The sequence below is a fragment of the Sebastes fasciatus genome, chromosome 4 (assembly GCF_043250625.1).
Source record: "Sebastes fasciatus isolate fSebFas1 chromosome 4, fSebFas1.pri, whole genome shotgun sequence".
Taxonomy (NCBI): Eukaryota; Metazoa; Chordata; class Actinopteri; order Perciformes; family Sebastidae; genus Sebastes; species Sebastes fasciatus.
The window spans coordinates 30053098-30080081 of NC_133798.1; the positions used below are offsets into that span (position 1 = coordinate 30053098).

A 26984-nucleotide genomic window follows, 5' to 3' on the forward strand; every position below is an offset into this window, starting at 1 on the left:
GTCCTGACCCAGAAGCCTGTCTGACCTGGTTCGGGCTCTTTGTCCTCTGGTGGAAGAAGCTCTAAACAGCCAATCAGAGCGAGAACAGAGAGTCACGTGACCGCTGATATACCTGCTAACAGACACCACACCAGCTGGTTGAAACAACACTACAACACTTAATTAGCACAGAAAGGATGAAACATCTGCAAGATTACTGAGACAGTTCATCACGCTGAACATCTGGCTTGTTTTCTGTTGAACGAATCTGAATTAAAAAGCTCTTAAATGCTCTTAAAAATCAGAACTATTCAGGTTAAGTTGTCTGAGAGAAGCTTTTTTACAGCAACAAAGGGTTTACAGTTACAGTGAGAAGAGAATAAAGCGTGAACAGTCACAAACAGGACAGAATAAATTATAGTAATCAGGCATTAAAGCAGTTGTAGGCAGTTTGAAGATGATTATTGGTGTTGAATAAAGTTATCTATGCCAAGATTCAACGACTGTAGTCACAACCCATAATTTAGACATCCTTACCTTTATTGTAATGCAGTGGAAAATATGTTTGTACTTGTTGACATCTGGCTGGGAACAGGTTTTAATTAGCAAATGATAATAATCATGCTGACGATACCGGAGCTGCACCTTCTCTCAGGTTGCATGTTAAGTTGTGTGTTGTGTTTTGGTGCTTTTTACCCGTCAGACCTTCAGCAGCGGATCACGTGGCGGTTGAATGATGGATTCCAAGGATTCTTTTTGAGAAACGGCACTTTGATTTAAATGTCTCGGTTGTGTTTTCTGATCCGACGCCACCACCGACACCCTTCCAAAACTAATATCAATCACTGTTGGAACATAAATCTGTGTTATGATCTGACAACACTATGGTTAAAGGTACAATTGATAACATTGATAACATTCAGCCATTAGATGTCACACTCTCCCTCCCCCGTTCCATTGCATTCACTTCACAACAAATGGTTGCCAGTTCGTTGCACGCTCCACAGGTGCATCAGATGTTTTGCCCGAGGTGGCAAGCGGCTAAGCCTGTAGTTACACGTCTCCGTGTGATCGGACCTTAAAACATCAGTGGGCTGTAAACTGTGGGTGATTTCAACATATTGACCTGGGGAAACATACATTGAACATTTGACTAAGGGAAAAAACATTGCTGAGAACATGAAACCATTTGAAAAGTCTCCTTAAAGTGTGATATTAAGAGGATATTGAGCAGGGGAACATTGATAAACTCCCAATCAAAACAGCTTCTTCTAAACGTCAGTCTCCGAGACGTTGTCGTCCACTGAGTGAAGACAGTAACTCTGAGCAGATGTGAACAAATCCACATGCAACACGCTGCAGTCACTGCAGCAGGATATATGAGCTGAACCTCACATGCTGCTCAGATTTATTCAGCAATAAATGTGAAACTAAAAGCTGGAGGTTGTATGTTAGTTCGACGTGAAATATGAGCTGCTGGATTAAATCAGTGTGGTTCAGTTTGAGGTGCAGCTGACAAACACATGAATGAATAAAGTCGTCTGTGAGGGATAATTTGTATTGCTGGCTGTAACACTTTCCATACTGTATTTATGTCTTCCGTCATGTCAGCGTGCTCTTTGTGTTTGAGAGCAGAGAGGAAACCTGATGCTGAACTCTTTCTTCTGTTAGCAGAAGGCTGCCGGCTGTGTTTGAGAAAACGTCTGCTTGAACTTTGAAAAATGTTGGACTTTGACCTCGTGAGAGCCGTAAGAAAGAAACATGTGAGCTGATATTAAAGCCAGAGTGCAGCAGAACAGCTGGCGGTTATTAGCTCATTAGCTTGTTAGCTCATAGCTAGCTCTCCCAGAGCTGCACACCTGTGAGCAGTCATTGCATCATTAGATAGAGAGAGAAGTCTGCACTTCATCAGTTTGTCCAACTAATGAAGGGAGAATATCATCAACACCTGCAGTTTCAGTTTCAGTTTGATTCAATCAAATCAGTCTACTGTGGGTCTCAGAGCGTTGACCAGTTGGATGTTCAGTAAAACACAGTACAGAGTGATGAGGACCGTATGCCAGAGACGATGCATGCACCGCCGAGTGTTCGTGACTGACTGATCATCCTCCAGCCTGTTACACTGGAAAACACCCGTCCAGATGTGTTCGTCAACATCAGTAACACACATGTGCATCCATGATGCTGTGATTTAAACAGATTTAAATAGTGTTTACTCTATATCTGTATCTGTATATAAAGTGGACCAAAGACTGTTGTGTTCACTGTTGCTGGTTGACATGAACCTCAGAATGAAGCAGGAGGAGTACAGTGAGTTCTGTATCCACTGCATTTTGGAGTCGGTTTAACACTGAATAATGAGATGAATTAATTAGCTTTCTTTTGCTTTTGGAGGATCTGATGATACAACATGTCCATATTTCATACATTTGGGGTTTCCTCCTTGTTCTAGACAAGTGATTCTCAAAATGGGAATCAATCTGTCATGAATCACTCACTTCACTCAGGGAGCAACGAACCGTTCCTGCTGCTGCTAAGCTTAGCTTATTAGCCAGCTAGCTAGCCGGCGAGCATGGAGAACTATTTGAGTCAATCCACATCGTCAAGTGACGCTAAGCTCAAATAGTTATATCGAGCGTCAGCGACGGGAGACCAAAATCTGTCATGTGTCTTCAGCGAACGAAGCCATGAATCTTTCCAAGCTAAAGCAACATCTGATAACAAAGCACCCTGAATATCAGATTATTATTATTAACATGATTTGGATTGAAATGTGTTTCTGTTTATCACTATCTATAACAGGTCTGAAGTATTTAGGTTGAAATGTTTTTGAATACAAATAGTTTCAATGGCATCTAAGAGTAAAAATGGTAGTCAGCATTATGCTTCATCTGTGTTATAATTATGAGGGGTCCTTGGAGAATGTTCTTCCCTTAAAGGGGTCCCTGGCCCCAAAACATTTGTGAACCCCTGTTCTAGAAAATAGAATATATGATTACACCTTAACCAACTTGACAAACTGACAGCATGACAGCTCTGTGATTGTTGGGGGTTGTGAGAATTCGGGGACCTAAAAAAAAGGTCAAGGGTCACAGAGAGTTAAGAAACTCAGTGATGTGTGTCAGTGAACTATTTTGGCGGTTAGTATGCAAGAAATTAAAGGACCATACTGATGTTTTTGCTTGTTTGACTACAGTTTTGTCATCTTATGGTGATGCAACTGTGAGCAGAAAGCTGTTGTCAAAACTCGTTCTTGTTCGTTCAAGTGCTTTTAGGAAAATCCAACATGTGAGAGTTTGAGAGTCGACTGCTTCAAAACATCTATATGTTGAACTTTTGTCTTCTAGGTTTGATTTTCTGACTCCACAGGTGGTTTTTCTGAAGCTAAGTTATGCACCTGGATGGTACATTAACGTGTCCTTGTGATTCTGTCTGCCCTCCAGGAACTTTAAATCAGAACAACTGGGCCAAGAAGTTTCCGTCCTGCAGCAACGCCAAGCAGTCTCCCATCAACATCGAGGAGAACCTGGCTCAGGTGAAGCTGCAGTACCAGAAGCTGAGGTTTGACGGCTGGGAGAGCCTGACCACCGACAGGACGACCATCCATAACGATGGCAAGACGGGTAAGAACCATCACTGTTGCTGTTTACAAGAGCTAAAGGGTCTGTGGACTATCTTAAAACGGCAATATTTTTATATTATACTGTATATATCAGGGCTGTCAATCGCTAAAAAAATTTTTTTTATCTGTTCACAAAGTACCCTAAAGGGAAATTTGTCAAGTATTTAATACTCTTTTCAACATGGGAGTGTGCAAATATGCTGTTTTATGCAAATGTATGTATATATTTATTATTGAAAGTCAATTGTCAGTGTTTGGTTTGTCCGTTCTGGGCTACTGTAGAAACATGTCGGCCCGCTCCCTATATAGATATAAACGGCTTATTCTAAGCTAACAAAAACACAATGATTTTTACTATCAGGTGATTATGCACTAATGAAAACATACTTATTAATATTATATTATATTTCTGCCAATAGATCCCCCCTAAATGTTACACAGCGTTCCTTTAAGAGCAGCATGGCTTCTTTGCTCTAGCTCTTGTATCATGTTTAGCTTTTTAATATTTATTAATTTATTGGCATTGCAGAGTCCAGCCTGAATGCGGCTTTGTGTCTTGTTTCTTGGATTTTAACATCCTTTTTGTATTTGAAGATTTAATTGGATCATTTGGATAAATCTTGCACATTTATATCATAAAAGAGTAGTTTCAGCATGATTTATTCCTACTAATTAATAAATAAAAAGAAAGCAAAATGAAAAACAATTGGTTTAAAATTCTTCTATATAGAATGCTACAGGAATGAGTCCAAAAACACGGAAATGAGTTAGCATTTCAGCACTTCCTGTTCCTTCGTCTGGAAGTCAATGGGTTTTATTGAATGGGTTTTTAGTTAGATGCCTGAAATAAGGTCTGTGGTTAACACAAGCTGAAAAGATTTTAACGTTGTATTCTACGGCATAAAATACATAAAAAATCCCACTCTTGAATTTTGAAGCTTTTACGTGTCTTCAAAAAGGTGGTTGCTAACAAGTGGCTAAATGAGACTACTAAACGTCATCATGCCGACTCGTCCTCCTCTACAGGCTCGTTGTGAATACTCACGCTCATGTGACCGTGGTGTAGTTCGTTTACAGCCTAACGTTAGCAATTTACTTCTGGTGATTGCATTCACACTTCAAAAATCATAAAGTGGTGTTCATTAGTGGAGATTATCTTGCTGAACAAAACGTGTCAGTATCATAAACGTTTATTTGCCACGGAGCTTATTTTCTGCAATAATCCAAAACCCAATGGAACAATCCCATTGGCTTTCGATGCTAACTTCCTGGTTGGCCTGCAAAAATACGTCATCCCTGGAGCACTCTATTGTCATGAAGCCTCGAATTATTAAATTAATTATATTAAATCAAATTAAAATTATCTCCAGCCCTTCCTAAAGCTGGTTTTGTTAAGTGACTAGGTCAGCTTAAAAAATGTTTCCTCATTTCCTTCCTCCCTCCTACCCTCCCCTCCTTAAGTGTCGACCTTCTGTTTTTCTATTGACAGTTTCTCCCAGATAGATACGGAGCGAAGGGGCCTTTCCTCATACAGTGGTGTCCTATTGTAAAGGATACAGTTACCAGTTTCTCATTTGACAGGATTGAGAGCCTTTTATATATTTCCTCTCCCTCTAAGTGGTGTGACACACAATAACCTACAGTGTGCATTCAAGGTAATTGTTAAGTGAAATTGTAGACAAGAGGGATTCCGCCTCGCCTTTCGAAAAGCTCCAAACAGACGAGTCCAGTGCTTCTTAGCAACGGGACTCTCAGCGAAATAAGAAGCACTCTGCTGCGGTTGTTGTTCGGCCGCCAGCTGCACCAAAGGCTTTTATTAATGGAGATGTTTGGTGGACAATCTGAGCACGATTCAGGCCGACAGTACTTAAACCTGTTTTTATCAGCCCACAAATGGGCCCAGTGTAGGTTCAAGGCGCAGGCTGAACCCACTCGTTGAAAGCTGCAGGGCTGTGAGGGGAGCCACAAATGGAAGATTTTAGAAAAAGAGGTGATGGATGGAGCGTATGTGTCGGTTCATGCCTTTTGATACGGGGCACTTTTCAACAGGAATGAATCAGCAACAAGTTGAGTCAATATTTGCCCTCCCTCGAAGGGAAATTAGATTTTAGACGTGGCTAAAAGAAAACACAATATAACACACAGACAACAAAGAGGACATGAATGAGGCGGATCAAAGTGGTGGAAATAATAAAAAAACAAAAGCAACGCGAGTATTCAGCAGATCGATGTTTCTTCCTCAGTGCATTCACATGAAAAATATGTATTATCTGTGCAAAACAATAGTCACATGCTCTTTCTGTTTTTAAGGTGGTGGATTGAGATGTACATTATAGTACAGAAGATGAAAGGACTGAGTAATGCTCCACCTTTATTAGACCATCAAAGAGCGTTTCGACCCCTCGAGGGAACCTTTTGTCAGGTCAAACAAAGACCGACCTGAAGAAGATCCCCTTGTTGATTGAATCATTGTTTGATGGTGTAATAAAATAAAGGTGTTAGTGGAGTATTGTCTCATCTTTTTGATCTTCTGTACATTTATAATCCATTATTTCAGCGAGAGGTCAAGCTGTGTTGTCTTCAAAGCTTTAAAAGCAGTAGACAGATTTCACACATGATGATTTAACTCGGGCTGTCAAAGTTAACGCAATAATAACGCGTAAGAAGATACTGGCGTCATATGAAACTAGAAAAACTAATGAATCCATTGGTACTAACCATGTCATACCTGTCCAGGGTGTACCCCGCCTTCGCCCAATGTCAGCTGGGATCGGCTCCAGCTCCCTCGCGACCCTGAATGGGATAAGCAATAACAGATAATGAATGAAAAAAAAAAAAGGATGAACATTTATTTCTTCATGTCTTTTCTGTTTTCAGTGGCGATTGATGTGGATGGAGAGTTCTACGTCAGCGGAGGCGGTCTCAGGGCAAAGGTCAAGGTGGGACGTATCACCTTCCACTGGGGGCGCTGCAACGCCTCCTCAGAGGGCTCCGAGCACAGTCTGGATGGAGTCAAATACCCACTGGAGGTGAGACGTGACAAATGTTGGGCTCAGGAATGGGCTGCATGTTTCATGGCCGGTTGCATAAAAATAGACCTAGTCTTTTTTTTTTTTTTAAATATAACTAAGTCAGACTTGCTATAGATACTTAATGCCCAGACCCGACATCAAAGAACTAGCAGCGACGAAGGTCGGCTGTTGCGTCGCCTCAAGTCGCCTTTGTCTTGGCCAACAATATGTGTGACTAATGTAAGATAGCTTGTTGCTCAATGCATTATGGGTGAATTAAGACACTTCGCTGAAGAGAAAAAATGGCGGATGCGACAGCAAAACCACATGGATAAAAGAAATGTTATCATGGGGCGCTAAAATATAAAGGTTAATTTTTTTTGCCAGTGTTTATACATACTGTTACCATTTTCATTAACTTTCAGGACAGTGGCAACAAAACACACCAAACACTGGTGTTTTCTTTGCTTTTGTCCCTCTCTGTTAGCCTACTAAAAGATCTGGTGCTTTTACAGACCTGCAACAAAGATGAAGAAGAAAAACAACGTGTAGCTCTTCTGACACCTCACTGGACTCAACATATTTCTGTTTCCTCCCACAGATGCAGATCTACTGTTATGAGACGCAACGCTTTGACTCTTTAGATGAAACCATCAAGGCCGGAGGCAGAATCACAGCGCTCGCCGTGCTGTTTGAGGTGTGCATGCTTTACAAGGCAGATGATCGTGTACCCTGAGACACCTGTCAGTCTGTTGATCTCAGTGTTATGTCTACTGAAAAAGTAAAGTCGGCATTAAAATGCAAATAACCCATTCAAATCAGGACATTTGAACAGAGGAAACGGTTTGTTGTGGAAAGTAAAGAAACTAACACTAAAATCTTGAGGCGTGAACCAGAATGTTTCGCTGCTAATTTGATTTATTAGCTAAACAAAACCAAACTGTTTAAACAGATAAACGTAACTATTATTTGACCTATAAACTAAACTAACCTAAAAACAGTTTTGCCAGCTTAATTAAATCATTAATTGAGAATGACTAAACTTTTAAACAGCTAAGATAACTTTTAGCTAAACTTAAGTCACTATTGACCGAACTGTTTATTACAAGGTTCATTTATTTGTCATTTTACATCACATGGTTGAACAATGAAATGTGAAATTGTAGCTCCGTAACGCTAAACACACATTGAACAGATAATCAAATATTTGAATTAGAATAGAATTAGAATATAAAAGTGTAAAATATATTGTTATTTATGGTGGAGATACCAGTAATACCACGGTGTAAAAATACTCTGTTTCGCTGTTGTTTGCACTGTTAGCGCTGTTGGCACCGTTAGCTGTGAGCCGCTGGCTCAGCCGTCGCCATGTTGAGAGCCACTGAGAGGCAGGGGAATTGGCATTGGCATTGCCATTTTGGTATTTTCAGTCCAAAATGGCGGCAGTGCTACCTCAGCGCCATCTAGCGGCTGTTGTCAAAAAGATCACCAGAGTTTCGCCTCTTTGCTTCTACAGTCTTTGCTTTCACTCAGGGCTTACAATACATTAAGCCTAGGATTAATGTCCTCTGAATAGCGTACAATTTGTTGAGATTTGACCCGAGAGTAAAATGCTTCTCAGCTTTTTTCCAAACATTTTGATTTTGCCCTGAAAAGTCAGAGTTAGCCCTTCTGTGTGGGTTTACAGCAGCCAGCTCCGGGCTAACGGTTTGGATGTTCCACATCCTGACGGGGGGCTTGACAGCATGGTCTGAAAAGCACTATTCTTGTACACAACATAGGAGTTTGAGTTAGTGCTCATTTCACAAATGATTTGAGCAGCTTATCTGAAATTCTCACAGTTGGCAGCTTTTAAACACAGAATGACTTTATGGGTGAGTTTTAGTTCAAGATGGAGAGAAATCAGACTGAGGGAATGAATCAAAGTGTTTCAGTGGTATCACCAGTGTGCTGTGGTAATACCTCAGTGAGTGCACCGTGTTGTGAACAGTTTGATTCATATCTTGGCTGAGGATCATTGCCGAGCTCTTGCCTGTGTTTTCGTGTTCGGTGCCTTTGTGCAGTCGTGTTGCCTCCGGCCGGGTTGGCGTGTTCGAACCGACAGAGGCCATGTTGGAACGAAGCTCAGAAAAACGTCTGATGTGAAGCTGCAGGCTCTCTGTGTGTTGTGTGCTGCAGGTTGGGTGGAGAGCAGGGTGGGGTAACTACCAAACAACACAAAAAAGCTAGTAAATTTTGTTTTTGTGCTCTGCCAACCTCCCACCAGCTTTCAAACTGTTTTAACTCTCCGAAATTCTTGTTGAGGGGAGTCTGGTGGCTTTGTTGGAGAAGGTGAATGTTATATAACCTGAAAGTCCGTTTGAATCTGGCCTGATGTGACCTGTACTTCAGGTCAGTCTTTACTTAGATTAATAAAAGAACAACTTGATGAGGTTCAGTTGTCCATACTTGGATATATAAGTTACAAAACACCAGGGAGGAGGCAAAAAAACATTACAACACTTGATTTATTACCTCAATAAACATTGTAAACTTTACCTTATGGTCTCAATCACTAGTTTCAAGTCTTCTTCAATACAGCAAGATGTTCATTTAGTGAATTATGGTCCCATTTAGAGTCAAATAGACCATAAAGCAGGGGATGCTTTAGGGCGGGGCTACCTTGTGATTGACAGGTCGCTACCACGGCGTTGTCCGGTCTGGGAGTTGTCCGTGAAGACATAGCATAGACTGTATATAAGAAGTGGACGTAGTCACCGTGACGTCACCCGTTGGTTTGTTGACTGCCGTTTTGAAGCCCCAAGTTGGGCATTTTGGCCGTCGCCATTTGTTTTTTTGCAACCTGAAGTGACACAATAGTGAAGCTACCGAACACTGAATAAGACATTCAGGCGACCAAAATGTTGATATTAATTTCCATGAACTGAAAACACACTGTGAAAGGGTCAAAGTTGTAAGACGAAAACATGGACAACTGCCAGACTGGACAACGCCGTGGTAGCGAACTGTCAATCACAAGGTAGCCCCGCCCTAAAGCATCCCCTGCTTTATGGTCTATTTGACACTAAATGGGACCATAATTTACTAAATGAACATCATGCTGTATTGATGAAGACTTTAAACTAATGATTGAGACCATAAACTCATGTTTACAATGTTTACTGAGGTAATAAATCAAGTGAGAAGTAGGCTCATTTTCTCATAGACTTCTATACAATCAGACTTCTTTTTGCAACCAGAGGAGTCGCCCCCTGCTGGCTATTAGAAAGAATGACAGTTTAAGGCACTTCAGCATTGGCTTCACCTTTCAGACTCCGGAGGTAGCTCACTGGTTTTCAGTTCATGAAAGTTACTTGTAAAATTTTTTTGCCTCAAAATGTCTTACTCATCGTTCGGTTGTACCTAGCTCCACCGTCTTGTGTCACCTCTGGTTCCAAACCAAGATGGCAACAGCCAAAATGCTGAACTCGAGGCTTCAAAACCGTAGTCCACAAACCAATGGGTGATGTCACGGTGACTACGTCCACTTTTTATATACAGTCTATAATGCAAACTCTAAAAAAGTTGCAGCATTATTCCACTGAACACTCCCTGCGGCCATCCAGATATTACAGTCTTTAAACGTTACCTCTTAATGATAGTTCTGTGTGTAGACTGAAGATAGCGTTCTAGCTGTCAGACTGGTTTAGGTGATTAACGCCCACTCTGGTGTTTTGGACCTGTCATCAAAGTCTGTTAACTGTTCCCACGAATCTTTACTTCCAGCCTGTTATTGAGCCATTAGAGACAACATCAAGGAATCCACATGACCACACAGCGTTTTACTACAACCACAATAACTGCAGCTTGATCTTACTCAGTGATTGTCGTAACCAGGGGTACTTGTATAGTTGAAGTGGAGTAGGTGGAAAGATTGTATAGTAGCTCAACTAATCAGAAACAATGTCCACATATTGAGTCAGCTGTAACATTTCAAGTTGGTGCGATTGAGAGTGCATAAAAACGAGTTAGCAAGCGAGCAGATGGCTGAACAGTTCAAATGGTAAGTAAGGTATAAATACAGTGGTGTAAATACTCAAGTACTACATCTTATTTTTTCTTTATATCATTATGTAAAGATAAATATCCATAGTATTAGAATAAATTGAACATTAAAGTGATGAACACATTAATGCATCAATAATAATCCAGTATTATTATATAATATACATTCTGAAATGGGCCATTTTGCATAATGGCCAACTGGCCCCTGGTCTGTGTTGAAGTCTGCAGACTGTTTAATTATGAACAGTTTCCATTCATCAATAAAAAGTGAGACTGAATATGAGATCATCATGTTGGTTTTCTCTTCACAGACGAGCATTGAAGACAACGTGAACTACGTTGCCATCATAGACAGCATCAACAGCGTGAGCAGATATGGTACGTTGGTTTCTTCTTCTTCTTCTTCTGCCCCCTCTCTTGCCTCTTCTTCTGTTGTGTTTATTTAAGCTGTCTCGTCTGCCATCCAGGAAAGAGCGCCGAGGCTTTACCCTTCGCCCCGCGAGGCCTCCTGCCGAACTCCACAGAGAAATACTTCATCTACAACGGCTCTCTGACCACGCCGCCGTGCAGCGACACCGTCGAGTGGATCGTCTTCAAGAACACAGTGGCCATCTCTGACGAACAGGTGAGGGATGGGATACCAGTATTTTAGAAAGAAGCAGTCAAAAGTGGATTTCTTATACATATTCACTTTGTCCAATTTGCGTTTTAATAAAAAACAAAAGTAGAAATTAACTCAGTCAGTGTTTCAGTTGTATATGGAGACAATTTCTGTTGCCAGGAAGCCTACTTTCCTTTCCCGTACCACTCGTTGACTTCTTGCTTATCCACGGAATATTTTGCTTGTACGCCTCCTGGTGTTTTGGAGCATACTGCGACAAACATCGTGCTGAGCATAAACGTCTTTGTGCATGCTCGTAGGGCGCGCCATCTACTGAGGCCCGCGCGAGCCAAATAGTTAGCTAAAAGTAGTGGATAAACAGTTGAAATAGTTAGCTAAAAGTACGGTGTCACTATGTCGCGCGCGAGTATAAACAAAGCTTAAAAGGGTGAAGTAGTTCAGCCACATACAGTATGTGGGAGTTTGACCGTGCAATGCTCTCTAAGTGAGAGTTTTAAAGTTGATCCTATAAGCTACAGGCAGCCAGTGAAGAGATCTGAGTTTGGGGGTAATGTGAGACCGTCTATTTGACCTAGTGAGTAGTCTAGCAACAGCTTTCTGGATTGCCTGCAGAAGATCAAGTGCAGACATACTGAGTGACTGAGTTTAACCATCAGTGTGGTCCTTTAAGAACCAGACGTCAGCTCTGGGGCTTTTGTTCAAGATGAAAAGACACAAAGCGACACAATTACAGAAGAAATGTCCGTAAACAACGTTTTAGAAAAACATGTTTAAGGAGCTGAAAGGAGGAATTATCATACCAGAGCTCTGAAAACACACACGTGATGGGTGTGTGTGTGTGTGTGTGTGTGTGTGTGTGTGTGTGTGTGTATGTGTGAGTGTGAGTGTGAGTGTGTGTGTCAGCTTAAATACCGTAAAGATCTTTTGTGAGCCAATATTTGTTTGATGTAATGACCGCTTCTGTATGGCTGTCAATCACACTTGGCCTGGGGCAGTCAGTCACACACACACAGACACACACACACACACACACACACACACGCTCAGCCATATGCTTGCACAAACATGTGAAAGCACACACAAAAGGTTTTCAATAGAAAAGTTCTAGTGTGACGCCTGCTGAGGCTCAGACGTCATCTCCCACCAGACTCTTTCACTCATTCACTCATAACACACAGCTGTCATAAGGCAGGAGGCCTCACACACACACATTTGTACCTCTATACTTGTGAGGACCCTCAATCTATGCAGACACCACCCTCATTCACCGGATTCAACTGTTGTCAGGCCATTAAATAGGCGTTATCAGTCACTATAAGCACCATAGATGTGGGTCAATAGGGGCCTACTAAACCTACTACGATGGAAAAGGGAAAGTGAAACTTAAAAGCAACACGTTCTAACATGTTGTAAAACTGAATGAAACGTCACTTTTTGAACACAAACAAAAAGGCTTCTTTAGGTTTAGGCATTAAAAAACTACAACTTCTTTAGGTTTAGAGAACAAAACTACAACTTCTTTAGGTTTAGGCAACAAAACTACAACTTCTTTAGGTTTAGACAGCAAAACTACAACTTCTTTAGGTTTAGACAGCAAAACTACAACTTCTTTTAGGTTTAGACAAAAACTACAACTTTAGGTTTAGGCAATAAAACTACAACTTCTTTAGGTTTAGGCAAAAACTACAACTTCTTTAGGTTTAGACAAAAACTACAACTTTAGGTTTAGGCAATAAAACTACAACTTCTTTAGGTTTAGGCAATAAAACTACAACTTCTTTAGGTTTAGACAATAAAACTACAACTTCTTTAGGTTTAGGCAATAAAACTACAACTTCTTTAGGTTTAGGCAAAAAAACTACAACTTTTTTTAGGTTTAGGCAACAAAACTACAACTTATGTGCATTATCCTGTTGCACCTTGTACACTGGCCGCTGCATGTCTTCCAGGGTTTCCAGGTGTGACGTGTCTCAGCTGGTCTACATTCCAGCTTAGGTCGAGTTTAACAACCGCAAACGGCGTTAATGGGCTCTGAGCTAGTCTGAGCTGCAGTGTTGACTCTGTGTGAGTCAGACGCTGAGCGTTACCAGAGGGAAGTGACTCACCTGAGCAGGTACTGAGTTGAAAGGGCCATTCCAACATGATTCACAACTCCTTCACACCCATTCACTTCCAAACTGCTCAGAGAGCTGCAGCTGTGTGTTGTAAATGATTTGCACTTCATTCTTCTATTGTGTATTTGTGTGTTTGTATTGGATAAACAGATTAATATGAGTTCAAATAGTATTCAAACATTTGTGTTTGAGTTAAATTACTTTTCAGTTTGTTGTTGCAGATTAGAGAACTAATTGATTTAGTGCTGGACATGATTAGTACATTAATCCATTTACAGAAAATTATTTGACAACAATAACCAATTAATTGCTTTATTTATTTATCAATCAAAAACTCTGAACATTCTCTGGTTGCAGCTTCTCTAATATGAGGATTTGCCGCTTTTCTCTGTTTTATATCGCTGCAAACTTTGGTAAATCTTTGGGTTTTGAACAAGACATTTGAAGATGTTACTCTGGATTCTGAAAAAATTGGGTTGGACACTTTTTGCCCTGTTTTCTGCCAAGCACAACCACCATCAGAGTGACTGCAGGAGCATCATGGTGGAGCTGACGGTGCTGACGCTGTTTTGTTATGTTGCAGCTGGAGATGTTCTGCGAGGTGATGACGATGGAGCAGGCCGGATATGTGATGCTGATGGACTACCTGCAGAACAACTACAGGGAGCAGCAGGAGCAGTTCATGGGTCAGGTGTTCTCCTCCTACACCGGCACCGAGGAGGTCCTCACACCAGGTACGCATCCCATATATTATATCACAGTCTGCAAGTGCCAGGTTGTCATGGCTGTTTTTGAAAAGTTGACCTGTTCGTGCGTTCAGGGTCCCTCTGACATTCTACGTTCAAGAGCTGCCTGATAACCAGCAACCTTTTCATCGGAAGAAACAAATTTGTTTTATCATTTTGATAAAATCCAGTTTTCGATTCTTGTCTGACTTAGCTTTTTCAACGACAGCAGCTCACAAACATCTGACTGTCCCTGAATGCACCATTGAAGAGGGTCCACCCACTCCGCGTCGGGGTGCAGCATCGCCCTGAAGGGGTTTATTTCACAACAATGACCCGCTAGCTGTACATTATCCCACTTATTACACTGCTACCTACTTAAGAAATCAATAACTTGACACAAAAACGGTCCACCAGAGTCCGACATCAGAACTGCATCCATAGCAATGGTCTGTTATTCATGGAAACAGTCTGCTATAAAGAAATAACAGACCGTAGAACGCTGTGATTGACCAATCAGAATCGAGTATTGAGAATTCTCACCTGCCTGATTCTAGACCTCAGCGACTACGTTTACATGCACAAAATATTCAGTTTTTTTGCCCTTATTCTGATAAAAGACAATATTCCTATTAAACTGTTTACATGGCTAATGAAAATGAATATTCCACCAATATTCCCGTTTACATGCAGCCTCAGATTAACATAACCAGTGGTGGACTTGTTGTACCATGCGAACACAGCCTCCCTCTTTCATTCCTTCAACCACCTTCTTGAAAAGGTCGGCGTTGTGATATTTGCACTTATCAAAAAAACCTGTAGATATCCAAGTCTTTCATAATGTTTAAAAGTAGGTGTGTTTCTCCTTCCGACCAGAAATATGGTCTTTTCTTTTTGGCATCCATCTCTGCAAACTGTCGGCTAGTTGGTTTGTGTACAATGCACAGAGCTTGGACGTAAACAGGCAAGAGACCGTGTGTCACAAACGTAAAAACGCATATTGTGAATGAGCTGTATACATGTCCAAAGAATGCTCCTAGATCCTGAATAATATCAGCATATCCCACATGTTTTAATCAGAATAAGAACTAATTCAGAATATCCAAAAGGAATATGCTGTTAACATGACCCATATCAAATTCACAATATCGTCATGTTCGGTATATGAGTGTGCATGTAAACATAGTCAGTGTGAGCCCGAGTATGAAGGAATCCCAGGTTAATGCTCATTAAATCAGGTCTAAATGAATCAGAGACAATTGGATCATGAATGATGGGTTAGAAAATGACTGAGGGACAAGAATAGAACTCCAGTGACCCAAATAAAATCCCAGTGACAGCGGGAGGAGGTCAACTTTGATTTTCACGCTAGTTGTATTGGATAATTAGTAATGAGGTGGTATTGATCGGTGGTTTTTGGGAGGGCTTGTTCTGGCAGTAGAGACCAGGACATCGTTTGGTGTTTACAGTCTCTGTATACAGCTCAGACCCTTCACTGTCAAAAGTCACCTCTAAATGTTTAAATTGATTTGTGTCGTCCTTCGATGCAATTACACTCTCAGATTTCACTGTATATATTTACATATTTATTCTGTCTTTTTATATTATTACTATAGTATACACTAACAAGTGGTGGAATGTAACTAAATACATTTACTCAAGTATAGTACTGCACTTAAGTTCAATTTTGAGGTACTTGTACTTTACGTGAGTATTTCCATTTTTTACTCAGAGGTAAATATTGTACTTTTTACTCCACTACAATTATTTGAAAATTACTTTAGTTACTTTCCAGATTCAGATTAATAATACAAAATATAATCAACTAATAAATTATGAGATATTATTATAGATTAAACTACCAATAATATAATGTGTAATATTCTGAAATGGGCCATTTTGCATAATGAGTACTTTTTTGTTAATACTTTTGAACTTTTACTTAATTTTATTTTGAATGTAGGACTTTTACATATATCAGAGCAGCATTGCTACTTTTCCTTAAGTAAAAGATCCGAGTACTTCTTAAGAACTTTATTTATTACTTAATGTGTGAGCCAAATGAGTTCTCTGTGTTTCTTCTTCTTTTTAAGATTATTTATTCTTGTTTTTATTGTGTTGGTGGTGTAATTGTTGTAGTGATAATAGTAATATAAGTAACTGTAGTGGAAAAAGTGGCAGCAGCAGAAGCCATTAGCAACAATAGGTTCATTAAATAGTAAATAAAAGTCTTATTGAGGCTTTCTAAATCCTTTCTGTCGTCTGATCCTTTTTTAAGGTCCCTAAATTATCACAAATTGTCAGATTAAAATGTGAATGCACAGCCTACTGTATATGTAACACTTTATGACTGTATGAGGGAACACCAAAATCTCCTTTATTTTTGTAAATGGAACAATCCAGCTTGGAAACAAAAGGTAAAAAACGGGATTAACCACCATCAACAGTACTGATTTATGGTCGGCAACTTTGTGGAAAATTCTCTTTTGGCTTCACCGTTCACAGCATAGATTAAAGTCATTTCATTTATAAAAAGAGAGTCTAGATCTTCAGTTCAGTTGTGTGAAAGAGGCATCTGTGTGTAAGGAAATAATTTCTAATAATGTTTAAATGTCCTTGTGTAGACTATAGTATGACTACCTCTCATGCACTTTTTAAATATATGTCTGTATTTGAGGATTAACTGAAGTTTCTTAGCCCAGCTGACGTGATTTCTGTCAGATTTTGGCCTTCACTTGATCTTATGGTACTATTTTAATTCTGATTATTTATCAGCACTGCTGAAGATCAAAGTGTCAGAGATGTAACTTTGGTAGAAAACCACAGTGAACAAGTCAACAGGTGAATAAATGCTCCTGTGAGGTTTATACATGTGTTCTTCTGGCTCTCTCTGCCCTCTAGTGGCTCACTGTCTTTGTCACTGCTAGTATTTTCCTGGGTGGGAACATACATCCCTGAGTAAACTGAGCAGTTTTGCACATGTATGTATGTACACCACAGATTTTATTACCACTAAAGCATCTCTGACACGTAGACGTGACGTTTCCACTTTGATCCGTCAGAGAGGACAAAGGTCAGAGGTTACTGAGAGCTCAGATCCATTAGAGGAGGAAATGTGTCATTGTTTATCTAGATGGAGCCTCTTCCCGTCTATTGTCATCCATCCTCAGACCCTTTTAATCTGAGATAATCCAGACCTCAGAGTGTCTGTCATCTGCATTATCTCTGCTCCTCTAATCTCAACTCTGACCCACAATCATTGTCAGGGTGCAGGAGACTCTTAAAAACATGGGAAGGAACATTAAGAGCTTCCATCAACCTAATTTCACTTCTAATTGTTTGGTTTTCTGAATCAATATATACTTTTCTAATTAATTATTTATTCTGTATTTAGATCTCTATGAATTACCCTAAAGTATCAGACAGTATTCTTTGGGTCCACATAAAAAAACAAAAAAACAACAACAACATAAAACAACAAAAAATATAAATTTAAAATAAATTATAATATAAATATACATTTTAAATAAACTATAATAAATATACATTTTAAATAAATTTAAATTTAAATAAATTATAATATTCTAATAAAAATAAACAACAACATAAACCAACAACAACAAATATATATTTAAAAAAAATTCTAATAAATATAAATTCGAAATAAAGTATAATAAATATACATTTTAATAAATTATAATATAAAAATACATTTTAAATAAAGTATAATAAATATATATATATGTTTAAATTATAATATAAATATACATTTTAAATAAAGTAGAATAAATATACATTTTAAATACTTTATAATATTTTTTATAAAAATAAACAACAACAACAACAACAAATATACATTTTAAATAAATTATCCTATAATTTTTCTTTACAAAAATAAAAAGCAAATGAAAAGTCTTACAGTATGAATTGAACACAGAAAAGGCAGAATAGGAAAATTATTAGCTATCATTATTATTTATTACTATTAAGGAGCTTTTGATTAGGGCTGTCCTCGACCAAAGAAATTCTTACTTGACTAACACTCGATTACGAATATGATTTTGTCGACTAACCAATTAGTTGATTTAATCAACAGTTCTGTAAAAAAACAGATTTCCTCCATAGAATCACACAAAAGCATCACTTTAAATCTGATGTTTACTACACAGAGGTATAGTGTTTCATCAGGATCAGGGCAGATCTGGATATCCAAGCCTCAGAAATGTTGTGTTATTGGATAGACCTTTTATATTCTGCAGCAATTCACCCTGAGGTCATAGTGTGTGAATATTTGTTTAATTAGGAACAATCTGTAGATAGGCCTGTTATCACAAATTGAGCGTAGGATTGGGAGTGAAAGTGACGGGCCAGGATTGGCACACAAATTAGGAATTTAGAAGAGTGTTTCCCGACCCTTTTTTTCTTAACTTGTTCACGTCTGTCTCCTTCTGTCAGTGTGCAGTTCGGAGCCGGAGAACATCCAGGCGGTGCCCTACAACCTCAGCAGCCTGCTGGTGACGTGGGAGCGGCCGCGGGCGGTGTACGACGCCAGCATCGAGAAGTACTCTGTCACCTACCGACTGGCCAGCGTAGAAAACCCCGAGCGCTCTACATACCTGACCGATGGAGACCAGGATGTGGTGAGAGGGAGAGTCCACAAGTTCATAATTTCAATAACGATTTCCTCAAAGTAGTTAGTGATGCATTGTGTGATCAGTCTACCACCTCCATCAGGCCTCAATTAGCAGCTGTCACCAAGTTGCTCACTGAAAATCTAAATGCATGTCAGACATTGATCATAGAGCCTGACAAAACTTATTAAAACAGCCATAGACACTCAATAGCACATTGAGCTGTCTTTACACCAGATATTCTGTCTCACTAGTTTCTGTACAAAACCATCCAACACTTTATTAATATCCAGACGTCCGACCAAATTCAGATTCAGATTCCTTTATTTTGCATTAGATTTGTATAAGATGGAAATTTGTCTTTGGCACGGGCAACAAAAATACTTAGTTAGCTTTAGTTTTTAGTTAGAAAATATTGTGATTTGGGTTAAAATAACACCAGAAGTGGCGTGACTTAAGTACGGAAGTTACTTGACAAATAAATCAACGTTGACTTTTGGTTTCACACGAGACACGAACAGCGATCTCCTGGGTGAAAGTCCAGTGTTTTCTGACCTCGATCTCCTCCCTACAGTTATTGTTTATCAGACCCAGGCCTCGCCGCACCTCTCACCAATACGTTGTTCGGAAACCCACCTATTGTTGCATTGAAGAATGTTTAGACGGTTTTGTAAACAGTCCCTGCTCTCCACTGCTTTACCACATGACAATAAAGTAACTTAAGTTCCTTTAAAACTGATGCTTATAGAAATGAACTCAACTGTCTTGAAGGAAATCAATGTAAAATTGATGGTGTTATTGGGAAAATAATATGGTTCTTCAAAGCTGTTGTCATTCCTTCTCCCTCCACCAGGGGGCGATACTCGATGACCTGTTAGCCAACACCAGCTACGTGGTCCAGGTGGTGGCGGTCTGCACCAACGGTCTGTACGGACGTCCGAGCGACCTGCTGACGGTCGCCATGCCCATCGACGACCCTGGTAAGAGCGACCGTGCCCGAGACCGAGCGTAGAGTTCGGCAGATGAACTGTACAGATATTTCTCTTTACGCTGCAATATTTCTCTTCTTTTTCTTTTTTTCTTATTTTTTTTAAAGTAGTTTAAATACAGAAAAATTGTTCTCTGGCTTCTTAGAGCAGAGCAGTATGACTGAAAACCTAAGAACGAAAGAGTAGAGGAAGACTAAATCTATGGAAGCCCATTCCCGACAGAAAAAAAAGAAGATAAAACAAAAACAAGAATAAAGTCAAAATTATGATTTACTAAGTGTAAATTATGACTTTATAAAGTAGAAATTATAAGCTAATAAGTCAAATTAATTATTTTTTAAATAAAAACTGCAACATTTTAACTTGACTCATACTATCTAATAATTTTTATTTAATATCTCAAAATAAACGTATTAAAATATAAAAGTATTTTATGAAAGTATTTCAGAATTATCTCATACTTATGGCTTACTATCTAACACGTTTTTTTTAAAGGCTTTGTAAATCAAAATTTTTATATCTTAGAAATTCAGTCAAAATTTGGATTTATAATCTCAAAATTGTGACTTAAAATGGCTAAAATACTTCACTTAGTATCTTGTTTTTAAGTCAGAATTTTGACTTACATGAGTATTTTCACTCATTTCCCTCCTTACATTTCTTAATTTTTTTCTTTTCCTGTCAGAGATGGGCTTCTATATCTATATATATATATATATATATAGATATAGAAGCCCATCTCTTATATATATATAAAAACAGTAATAACAAAAGGCTTTTAACACCTAGACAATCTTTAACACAAAGACTGGAGGCATGAGGAGACTGCTAGCTAATATCAAAAGTGAAAAATGGACTTACAATTACTTAATTATGAAACAACAAATTTACAGGAGAGATTTCTGATATGGTTTAGTTTTAGTGGTGCAGAGCAATTCACTTCTTCTACTTGTTCTCCTCTACTGGTCTTATGTTTTATCACCAGACACATTTCTTTTCTTTTGGAAACATTTCCATCCTCTCACTCATCCTCCCTCTGAACCCTGAATGAGACGGCTGATAGATTTTTCTTTACTTCACTCTTCACCCTCCCTTCCCTTCACTCTGGGGTATATATTTAGAGTGTTCACACATACGCACTGCTGTTGTTTGACTCGTCTTTTTCTATGTGTCTCACAAGTTTCTCTATGTACTCTGCTTTCTCTATATATTTCTAAGATGAAAGAACATGCTTGGTTTTTGGGGTCAAGGTGTATTTTCCAAAGTCGCCATCTTTGTTTTGTTTTCATTGCTTGGCGTCCTTTTCCTTCTGCCTCTCACAGTAAGAGAAATGTTTGCATGTGTGCAGCAGCATTTTGTGTAACATGAAAGATAATCATAGTAACTTTGTATTTCAACTGAACTTTATATTAAATAAACTAATATGTCTTGTGACAAAGAAAAGAAAATACCCTGCATCCTATTTCAGTGTCAGCTTGCATGAATGGGTGTTATTCTGCAACATCTAGTAGGTTTACGAGACTGGGGTATTTGTGACACTATTGTTTGTACCACGTCAGCTATGCTAACATTTCCTATCTGCACCTAAAATTATTGCAACTGTTGCCATATACTCCACAAAAGTCCAAGTACAAGATTGCATGATGGCAGCTAACAAAGGCTTTTGCTACAACAGCTCGACTAATTTAACATTAACGCTAGCTAGGACTACCGCTGTAATTATTAGCCAATTAAACCATTAGTTGATCAAAAGAAAATTAAATCTATGATATTGTTGATTGATTAATACATATTTAAATAGTACAATTATATAACAATTGCTTGTTTCAGCTTCAGAAATCTGCATATTTTTGCTTGTTTTTTTGTTTCATATCAGGATTTATTTTTATGTCTAAATATATATTCATTTGTTTGTCTTTTTATTGTTGGTTAGACAAAATGATCAATATAAAAACATCATATTAGGTTCTGGTAACTATTTTTGACAACTTTTTATCATAAATAAGTCATAGGTAAAATACAACTAAGCCATAGATTTATCAATATAGCATATCAAATCATTACTTTAGCCCTTGCATCATCAATAATAATCATATCTGTCTATTAAATTGTGATTCGTGTATACGTTTCCTTTAGGTTTCTTATTGTAGTTATTAGCATAACTTTTGCAGGAGCTAACAACAAGTTACTTAATATTAGATTGTTACTTAGTATTCTAATTTGAATATTACTTGTAAGTTGATAGAATTGATTACATTATTTTCACATAATCATTTAACTATCTGTTGATCAACTAATCAATTAATTAACTAATAATGTGAACACTAAACCAAGTGCTTTTCCTGTCATTTTGATTTTATTCATCAAATATACCTCAACACGATCTTTGCATTGATTAATATAAGTTTTTACCTACCAAACCCTGAGTAATCTCCCTCAAACCCGGTTCATTAAACTTGTAAAACCCCACCTCATGCTTCACAAACCAGTTTGATCTGGTCTCCATGATGTATGACTTAGCCTCAGACAGGTAAGAGCCACACCACCACCTGCCCCCTGACATGCCCGCTGTGTGCTGTGCGTTTCGGCTCGGTCAACATATGTGCCATTTGCAAATAACTCTTTTTGTGAGTTTGTTTTATCCCCTGGTTTGGTTTGAATACCAAAAAAAGTTTAGACAATCAGAGGAAGCAGCTGAGAGTTGTCAGTTCAAATTCATTTCTTGGCTCGTTTGGTTTCACAAGGGGGATGAAACAGACAAATGATTAATTGCAAATGCTTTTTGTTTAAGGTTTTCTGTGTTTGCTTGTGTCTTTGGGGGAATCCATGCATGAAAGTCCGAATGTGTCTGATATGTTGCATGTTTGTGTTGTGTTTATCATGAAGCCAACATACTGCTTGAAGTGATGTGTACAACCTTTCCCTCCTTTACATTTTCTCCCATTGTCATTTCACACATTTACATCCATCAACAGCAGCACATTCATATTCAGATTTCATTATCGAGAGTATCTAGAGTTTTTAAAGTTTAGAGTAAACAAAACTGAACTGAAAGTTTATTTTTTAATTTTTCTGAAACATCCAGAATCAAACCGTCCCAGGGTTTTCAAATTGTTTTACCCTTTGTCACACCTTTGTCTCTGCTTTTTGTTCATTTTCAACCTCAGGAAATTAACAATTAAACAATTAAATACAACTCAGACAAATGTATAGATCAAAGTAGGGAAGAGTTAAATTGTGTATTCCATGAGTTTGACATTTTCTAAAAATTATTTCAGTTCTTGTTTTGACTTACTTCGTGTAACTAATGATGCAACCTGTGCCTTTTTCCAGAAAATGCACTGGATCCAGATTCAGATGAATTTGATGAAGAGGTAAGGAAATCTTTTATTTTTCTTCAAACACTGCAGGTCATTGTTTAGTTCAAACTATCACTGTTATTTATCGCTGTCCATAAACTCTCTCACCAACAGGACAAAGAACCCATCATGCCTTGGAATGAACCAGTCCAAACCGAGGATTACGATCCGGCCTGGACACCTACAAACTCACCGAGGACCACGACTTCTGGATCACCTCTTTTACCTCTACCTGGCATCAAAACCACAACGGCAGAATCTGGTCGGAGGAAAACCACCACTGATCCGGTTCCCCCGGTCAGATCTACCCAGGATGGTCAAGTCTGGAGCCAGTTTGAAGAGACAGCACACCGCAGTACCACCACACGTCCACCAGAGGTCCCCCTAACACCAAAAACCAGGAAAGATGCTGACTCCAGTGGCAATGCAACAACCAAGGAAGCCTTCATTTCTACTTCCACTACTCCTGTATACTCCAATGCAAAGACAGATGACGTTCTTGGAGGTATCAGTCCAAAAGACACCTCTGAAAAAACAAAAGGTGTTGTTAGTACCACTACTCCTACACTCACCAGTGCAAAAACAAAAGGCGGTGAAGGTATTTCTTCATACAGCACCACCACGACCACACTGACGTCTCGTACTAGCGACATGAGCAGCACAACAACATCATCGTCCTTCATCCAGGCCGAGACCGTCCGAGGCCTGGCGCGTCCCATAAACGAAGACACCACCACTGATGGAGGTGTGTCTGCTGGACCCGGAGGTCTTCCAGTGATCCAGTCGTCGACGTCCCAGTCGTCCTCCTCGGGTGAAGCTGGGCCCACAAGTCCCAGCATGCCTCATTTTTCGTCTACAGCGACCTCTGTGCGGTTGGGTGGCGTTCTCTTGCAGACCACACAGCCAATGTCCAACGGTGAGCGCCCCTCTGTCCTCCCCTCCACCTCCTCCTCTTCCTCCTCCTCCCCTCTGTGTGACACTGCGGACCCCTCCACCTGCCTGCATGACCCTCCCTCCTCGTCTTGGCCTGTGTTGTCTGCCTCCGCATCGGACTCCCAGCATGCCGCTACCGCTCCGCTGTCTAGCAAAGACCAGGCTTCTCCTTCAACCCCCACGCTCCCTGCCTCCACCCTGCCTCACCTCCCTCACCCCCCTCACCCCTCACACCCCCTGTCAGGTTGGGACACTGACCCTGTGTTCCCTGGCGTAGATGATAATGATAGCGATGGTGATTTGTTGTCTGGGTCTTCATCTTCGTCGGTCTCTTCAGGTGACCCCTCAGGTGACTTCTCAGTGTTTAGCGATACCCCTCCTCTCCAAATGGTGCCGGATCCGTCTGGCACCACCGCCGCCGAGCCGTCTGAATCCTCCTGGGATCCGTCACTCTCAACTCTGTCTCTCAGCCCCACCCTCCAGCCTTCAGTTCTCCTCTCTAGTGACTTCACCCTCTCTGGCACAACTCCGGGCTTGTCCCGTTCTTTCTCAGTAGGGTTTGAGGATGCAAGGTACGCCACGGGGAGCACAATAGAGTCTTTTCTCCCAGAGGTCAGCGGTGATGGGTTTCCATTAGCTAGCGACGTGGAGCCCATGTGCGGCTGTTCTCTGGAGCCGTCGGCGTCCTCATCCTGGTTGCATGCCTCTCCTCATGTACCTCTGCCGTCCTCAGCCTGGAACTCTGCTAGCTTAGAGCTGTACTCTAGCGTGGGCTTCCCTACTGCCTCTGGTGTTGGTATAGACGGTCTTCTACACTCTCTCTCTGTGGCGGGTTCTGATGGTCTGTCCTTAGACCAGCCTCTGCAATCCCATAGCGCTATATCTCCCTCATCGTCCTCTTCACACTCCCTCCTTCTCCAAGTCACTCATAGTGACCTGGCCGTTTCTGTTGCAGCCACAGCGTCTGGCGTCGGGGATCCCTGGTTCTCGGCATCAGATGAGAACTCCGCCCTACAAACCTCTTCCCTCCCTTCCTCACCCACAGCCTCCCCCGTCACCCCCACCTCAGAAGGACAGGCGTTAGACACTAGCAGCAGTGCCTCCGGCTCGGCCCTGTTCCCTGACACCCAGGAGGGCGTAGATCAGGAGTGGGACAGGGTTCAAACCTCGTCCTCCGGAGAGATCGCGTTCCCTTATTCAACCAAAGTCACTAACACCGTTCCCCCGTCTTTGACCTCTGAGTCCGGCCAGTCCCCCGATGATTTGGAGGAACGCTCCTCAGCGTTCTATTTTGAAAGCGAGAGCGGCAGTGCCATCACCTCGGAGGTAGGAGGCACAGCGACGCCAACCATTCCTGCGGTAACCTCGGCTTCACCCTGGTCGCTGGGCGGAGAGGAGGAGAGCGGCTCGGGGCAGGGTGACGGCCTGTACGACAACGAGACGTCCTCTGACTTCAGTATCTCCGAGCGCACAGAAAGAGAATCGGAGGAAGAGCAGCCAGTCGAAGGTAAAAAAGCCGTCCGTGTGGGGAAAACACTGCATTTCACCTGCAAAATCCCAGGAAGAGTTCTGGACATCAAACAGATGACTAATCCACCATCTATCAACAACAAAACTACATTTCATTTTTTTTTTCATTTTTATCTGTGAAAGCGAGAAAATTCATGCATGCAAGGTAAAACATCCCTCGTAACAGTCACCAAACAGGATCCAATTACCTGGATGGATGTACCATCACTATCTTCATCATCATTTGAGATCATCAATTTTAGTACCAGGCATCCATCCATTTTCTAAACCACTTACACAGTTCAGGGTTGTGAAGCGCTGGAGCCTATCCCAGCATGCATTTGCTAAGAGGTCTGGTAGGGCACCCGAGGAAGTCAGATGCTGTAGAAACAAAGAAGAAGCGCATCTGTTTCCTCTTATGAACTAAATCCATCCATCTACGTATTCAGTGAACATGTGTGCTTAGTTTCGTTAAAAACCTTTAGCTGCTTCAGTTCATTGATTAACAATATATTCACTTCTATTAATCCCCTCAATTAATGATTACAGTAATACAGAGATTAAAGATATTGTGATTAATTTGAATGTTAAATGAGGATCAAATCTACTACATGCTGTACTATAGATCAGTGGTTCTCAACCCGGGGGTCAAGATCCCCAACAGGGTCGCGAGATAACTTCTGGGGGTCGCCAGATAGTTGTGGGGAAAAAAATAGAATAGCATATTTTAGACTGGGGAATGTTTTTATACTACGTCATTGTTGGTTTCACATGGGATGCAAATTCCGGTCTCCTGGGTGGAAACCCTCTGTTTTCATCCATCATCCTCGACCTCCACCCCTTATGGAGTTTCACACTGTCTATACTACAGTGCCTGACTTCTGCTTCTACTCCTGTCATAATTACTACGGTCTCTAGAGGTCGCTGTCGTGTTCTTTTATACTTTCTTTCGGTGATCTACCATGTGAGTAGATGATAAAACCTATAGAGGGTGTAGTAGGCCCCTATTGACCCACATCTATGGGGCTTTTAGCGACTGATAACGCCTATTAAATAGCCTGACAACAGTCTAATTGGCTGTACCAATGGCTGCCTGGAAGGTAGGAAATCTGAAAACTGATTATTTTGGGCTAAAAAAACCTCCAATATGGTCCTTTAAAATATTCCCAATGTATTTCCATATCAGTGCCCCTGACATTGTGACAGCCAGATGTACAATAACAAGAACTCCATCTTCATCATTTAGTTCAACTCAATCATTTTATTTAAAATCACTCAGTGGGAACTTTGAGTGGGAAGTTTTGTGTCCTTAATTCTCATCAGATCTTCTTTTGAATCAGTTTGTCTCTTCAGTTTCTGCACCAAAACGAATAACCTTTTCCATCTTCTCTCCGGGCCTTTTCTTTTCCTTTAGCCCATTATCACCACCAGTGTGTCCAGGGTTTT

The 26984-nt window shown here is 40.3% G+C and overlaps 1 protein-coding gene across 4 annotated transcripts in view; it reads left to right on the top strand.

The window, feature by feature from the left end:
- ptprz1a (protein tyrosine phosphatase receptor type Z1a) overlaps positions 1–26984 on the top strand; it is a 92069-nt gene that overhangs the window by 38341 nt on the left and 26744 nt on the right. For 2 of the 4 annotated variants that reach the window (XM_074633516.1, XM_074633517.1), the window contains exons 3-12: positions 3423–3602; positions 6479–6630; positions 7214–7309; positions 10968–11034; positions 11124–11281; positions 13976–14126; positions 18573–18757; positions 19602–19728; positions 23071–23111; positions 23211–25536. In XM_074633516.1, coding sequence (XP_074489617.1) covers positions 3423–3602; positions 6479–6630; positions 7214–7309; positions 10968–11034; positions 11124–11281; positions 13976–14126; positions 18573–18757; positions 19602–19728; positions 23071–23111; positions 23211–25536 — 3483 coding nt within the window. The remainder of the gene's footprint in view (positions 1–3422; positions 3603–6478; positions 6631–7213; positions 7310–10967; positions 11035–11123; positions 11282–13975; positions 14127–18572; positions 18758–19601; positions 19729–23070; positions 23112–23210; positions 25537–26984) is intronic. The other 2 variants (XM_074633518.1, XM_074633519.1) reach the window with 2 other exon arrangements.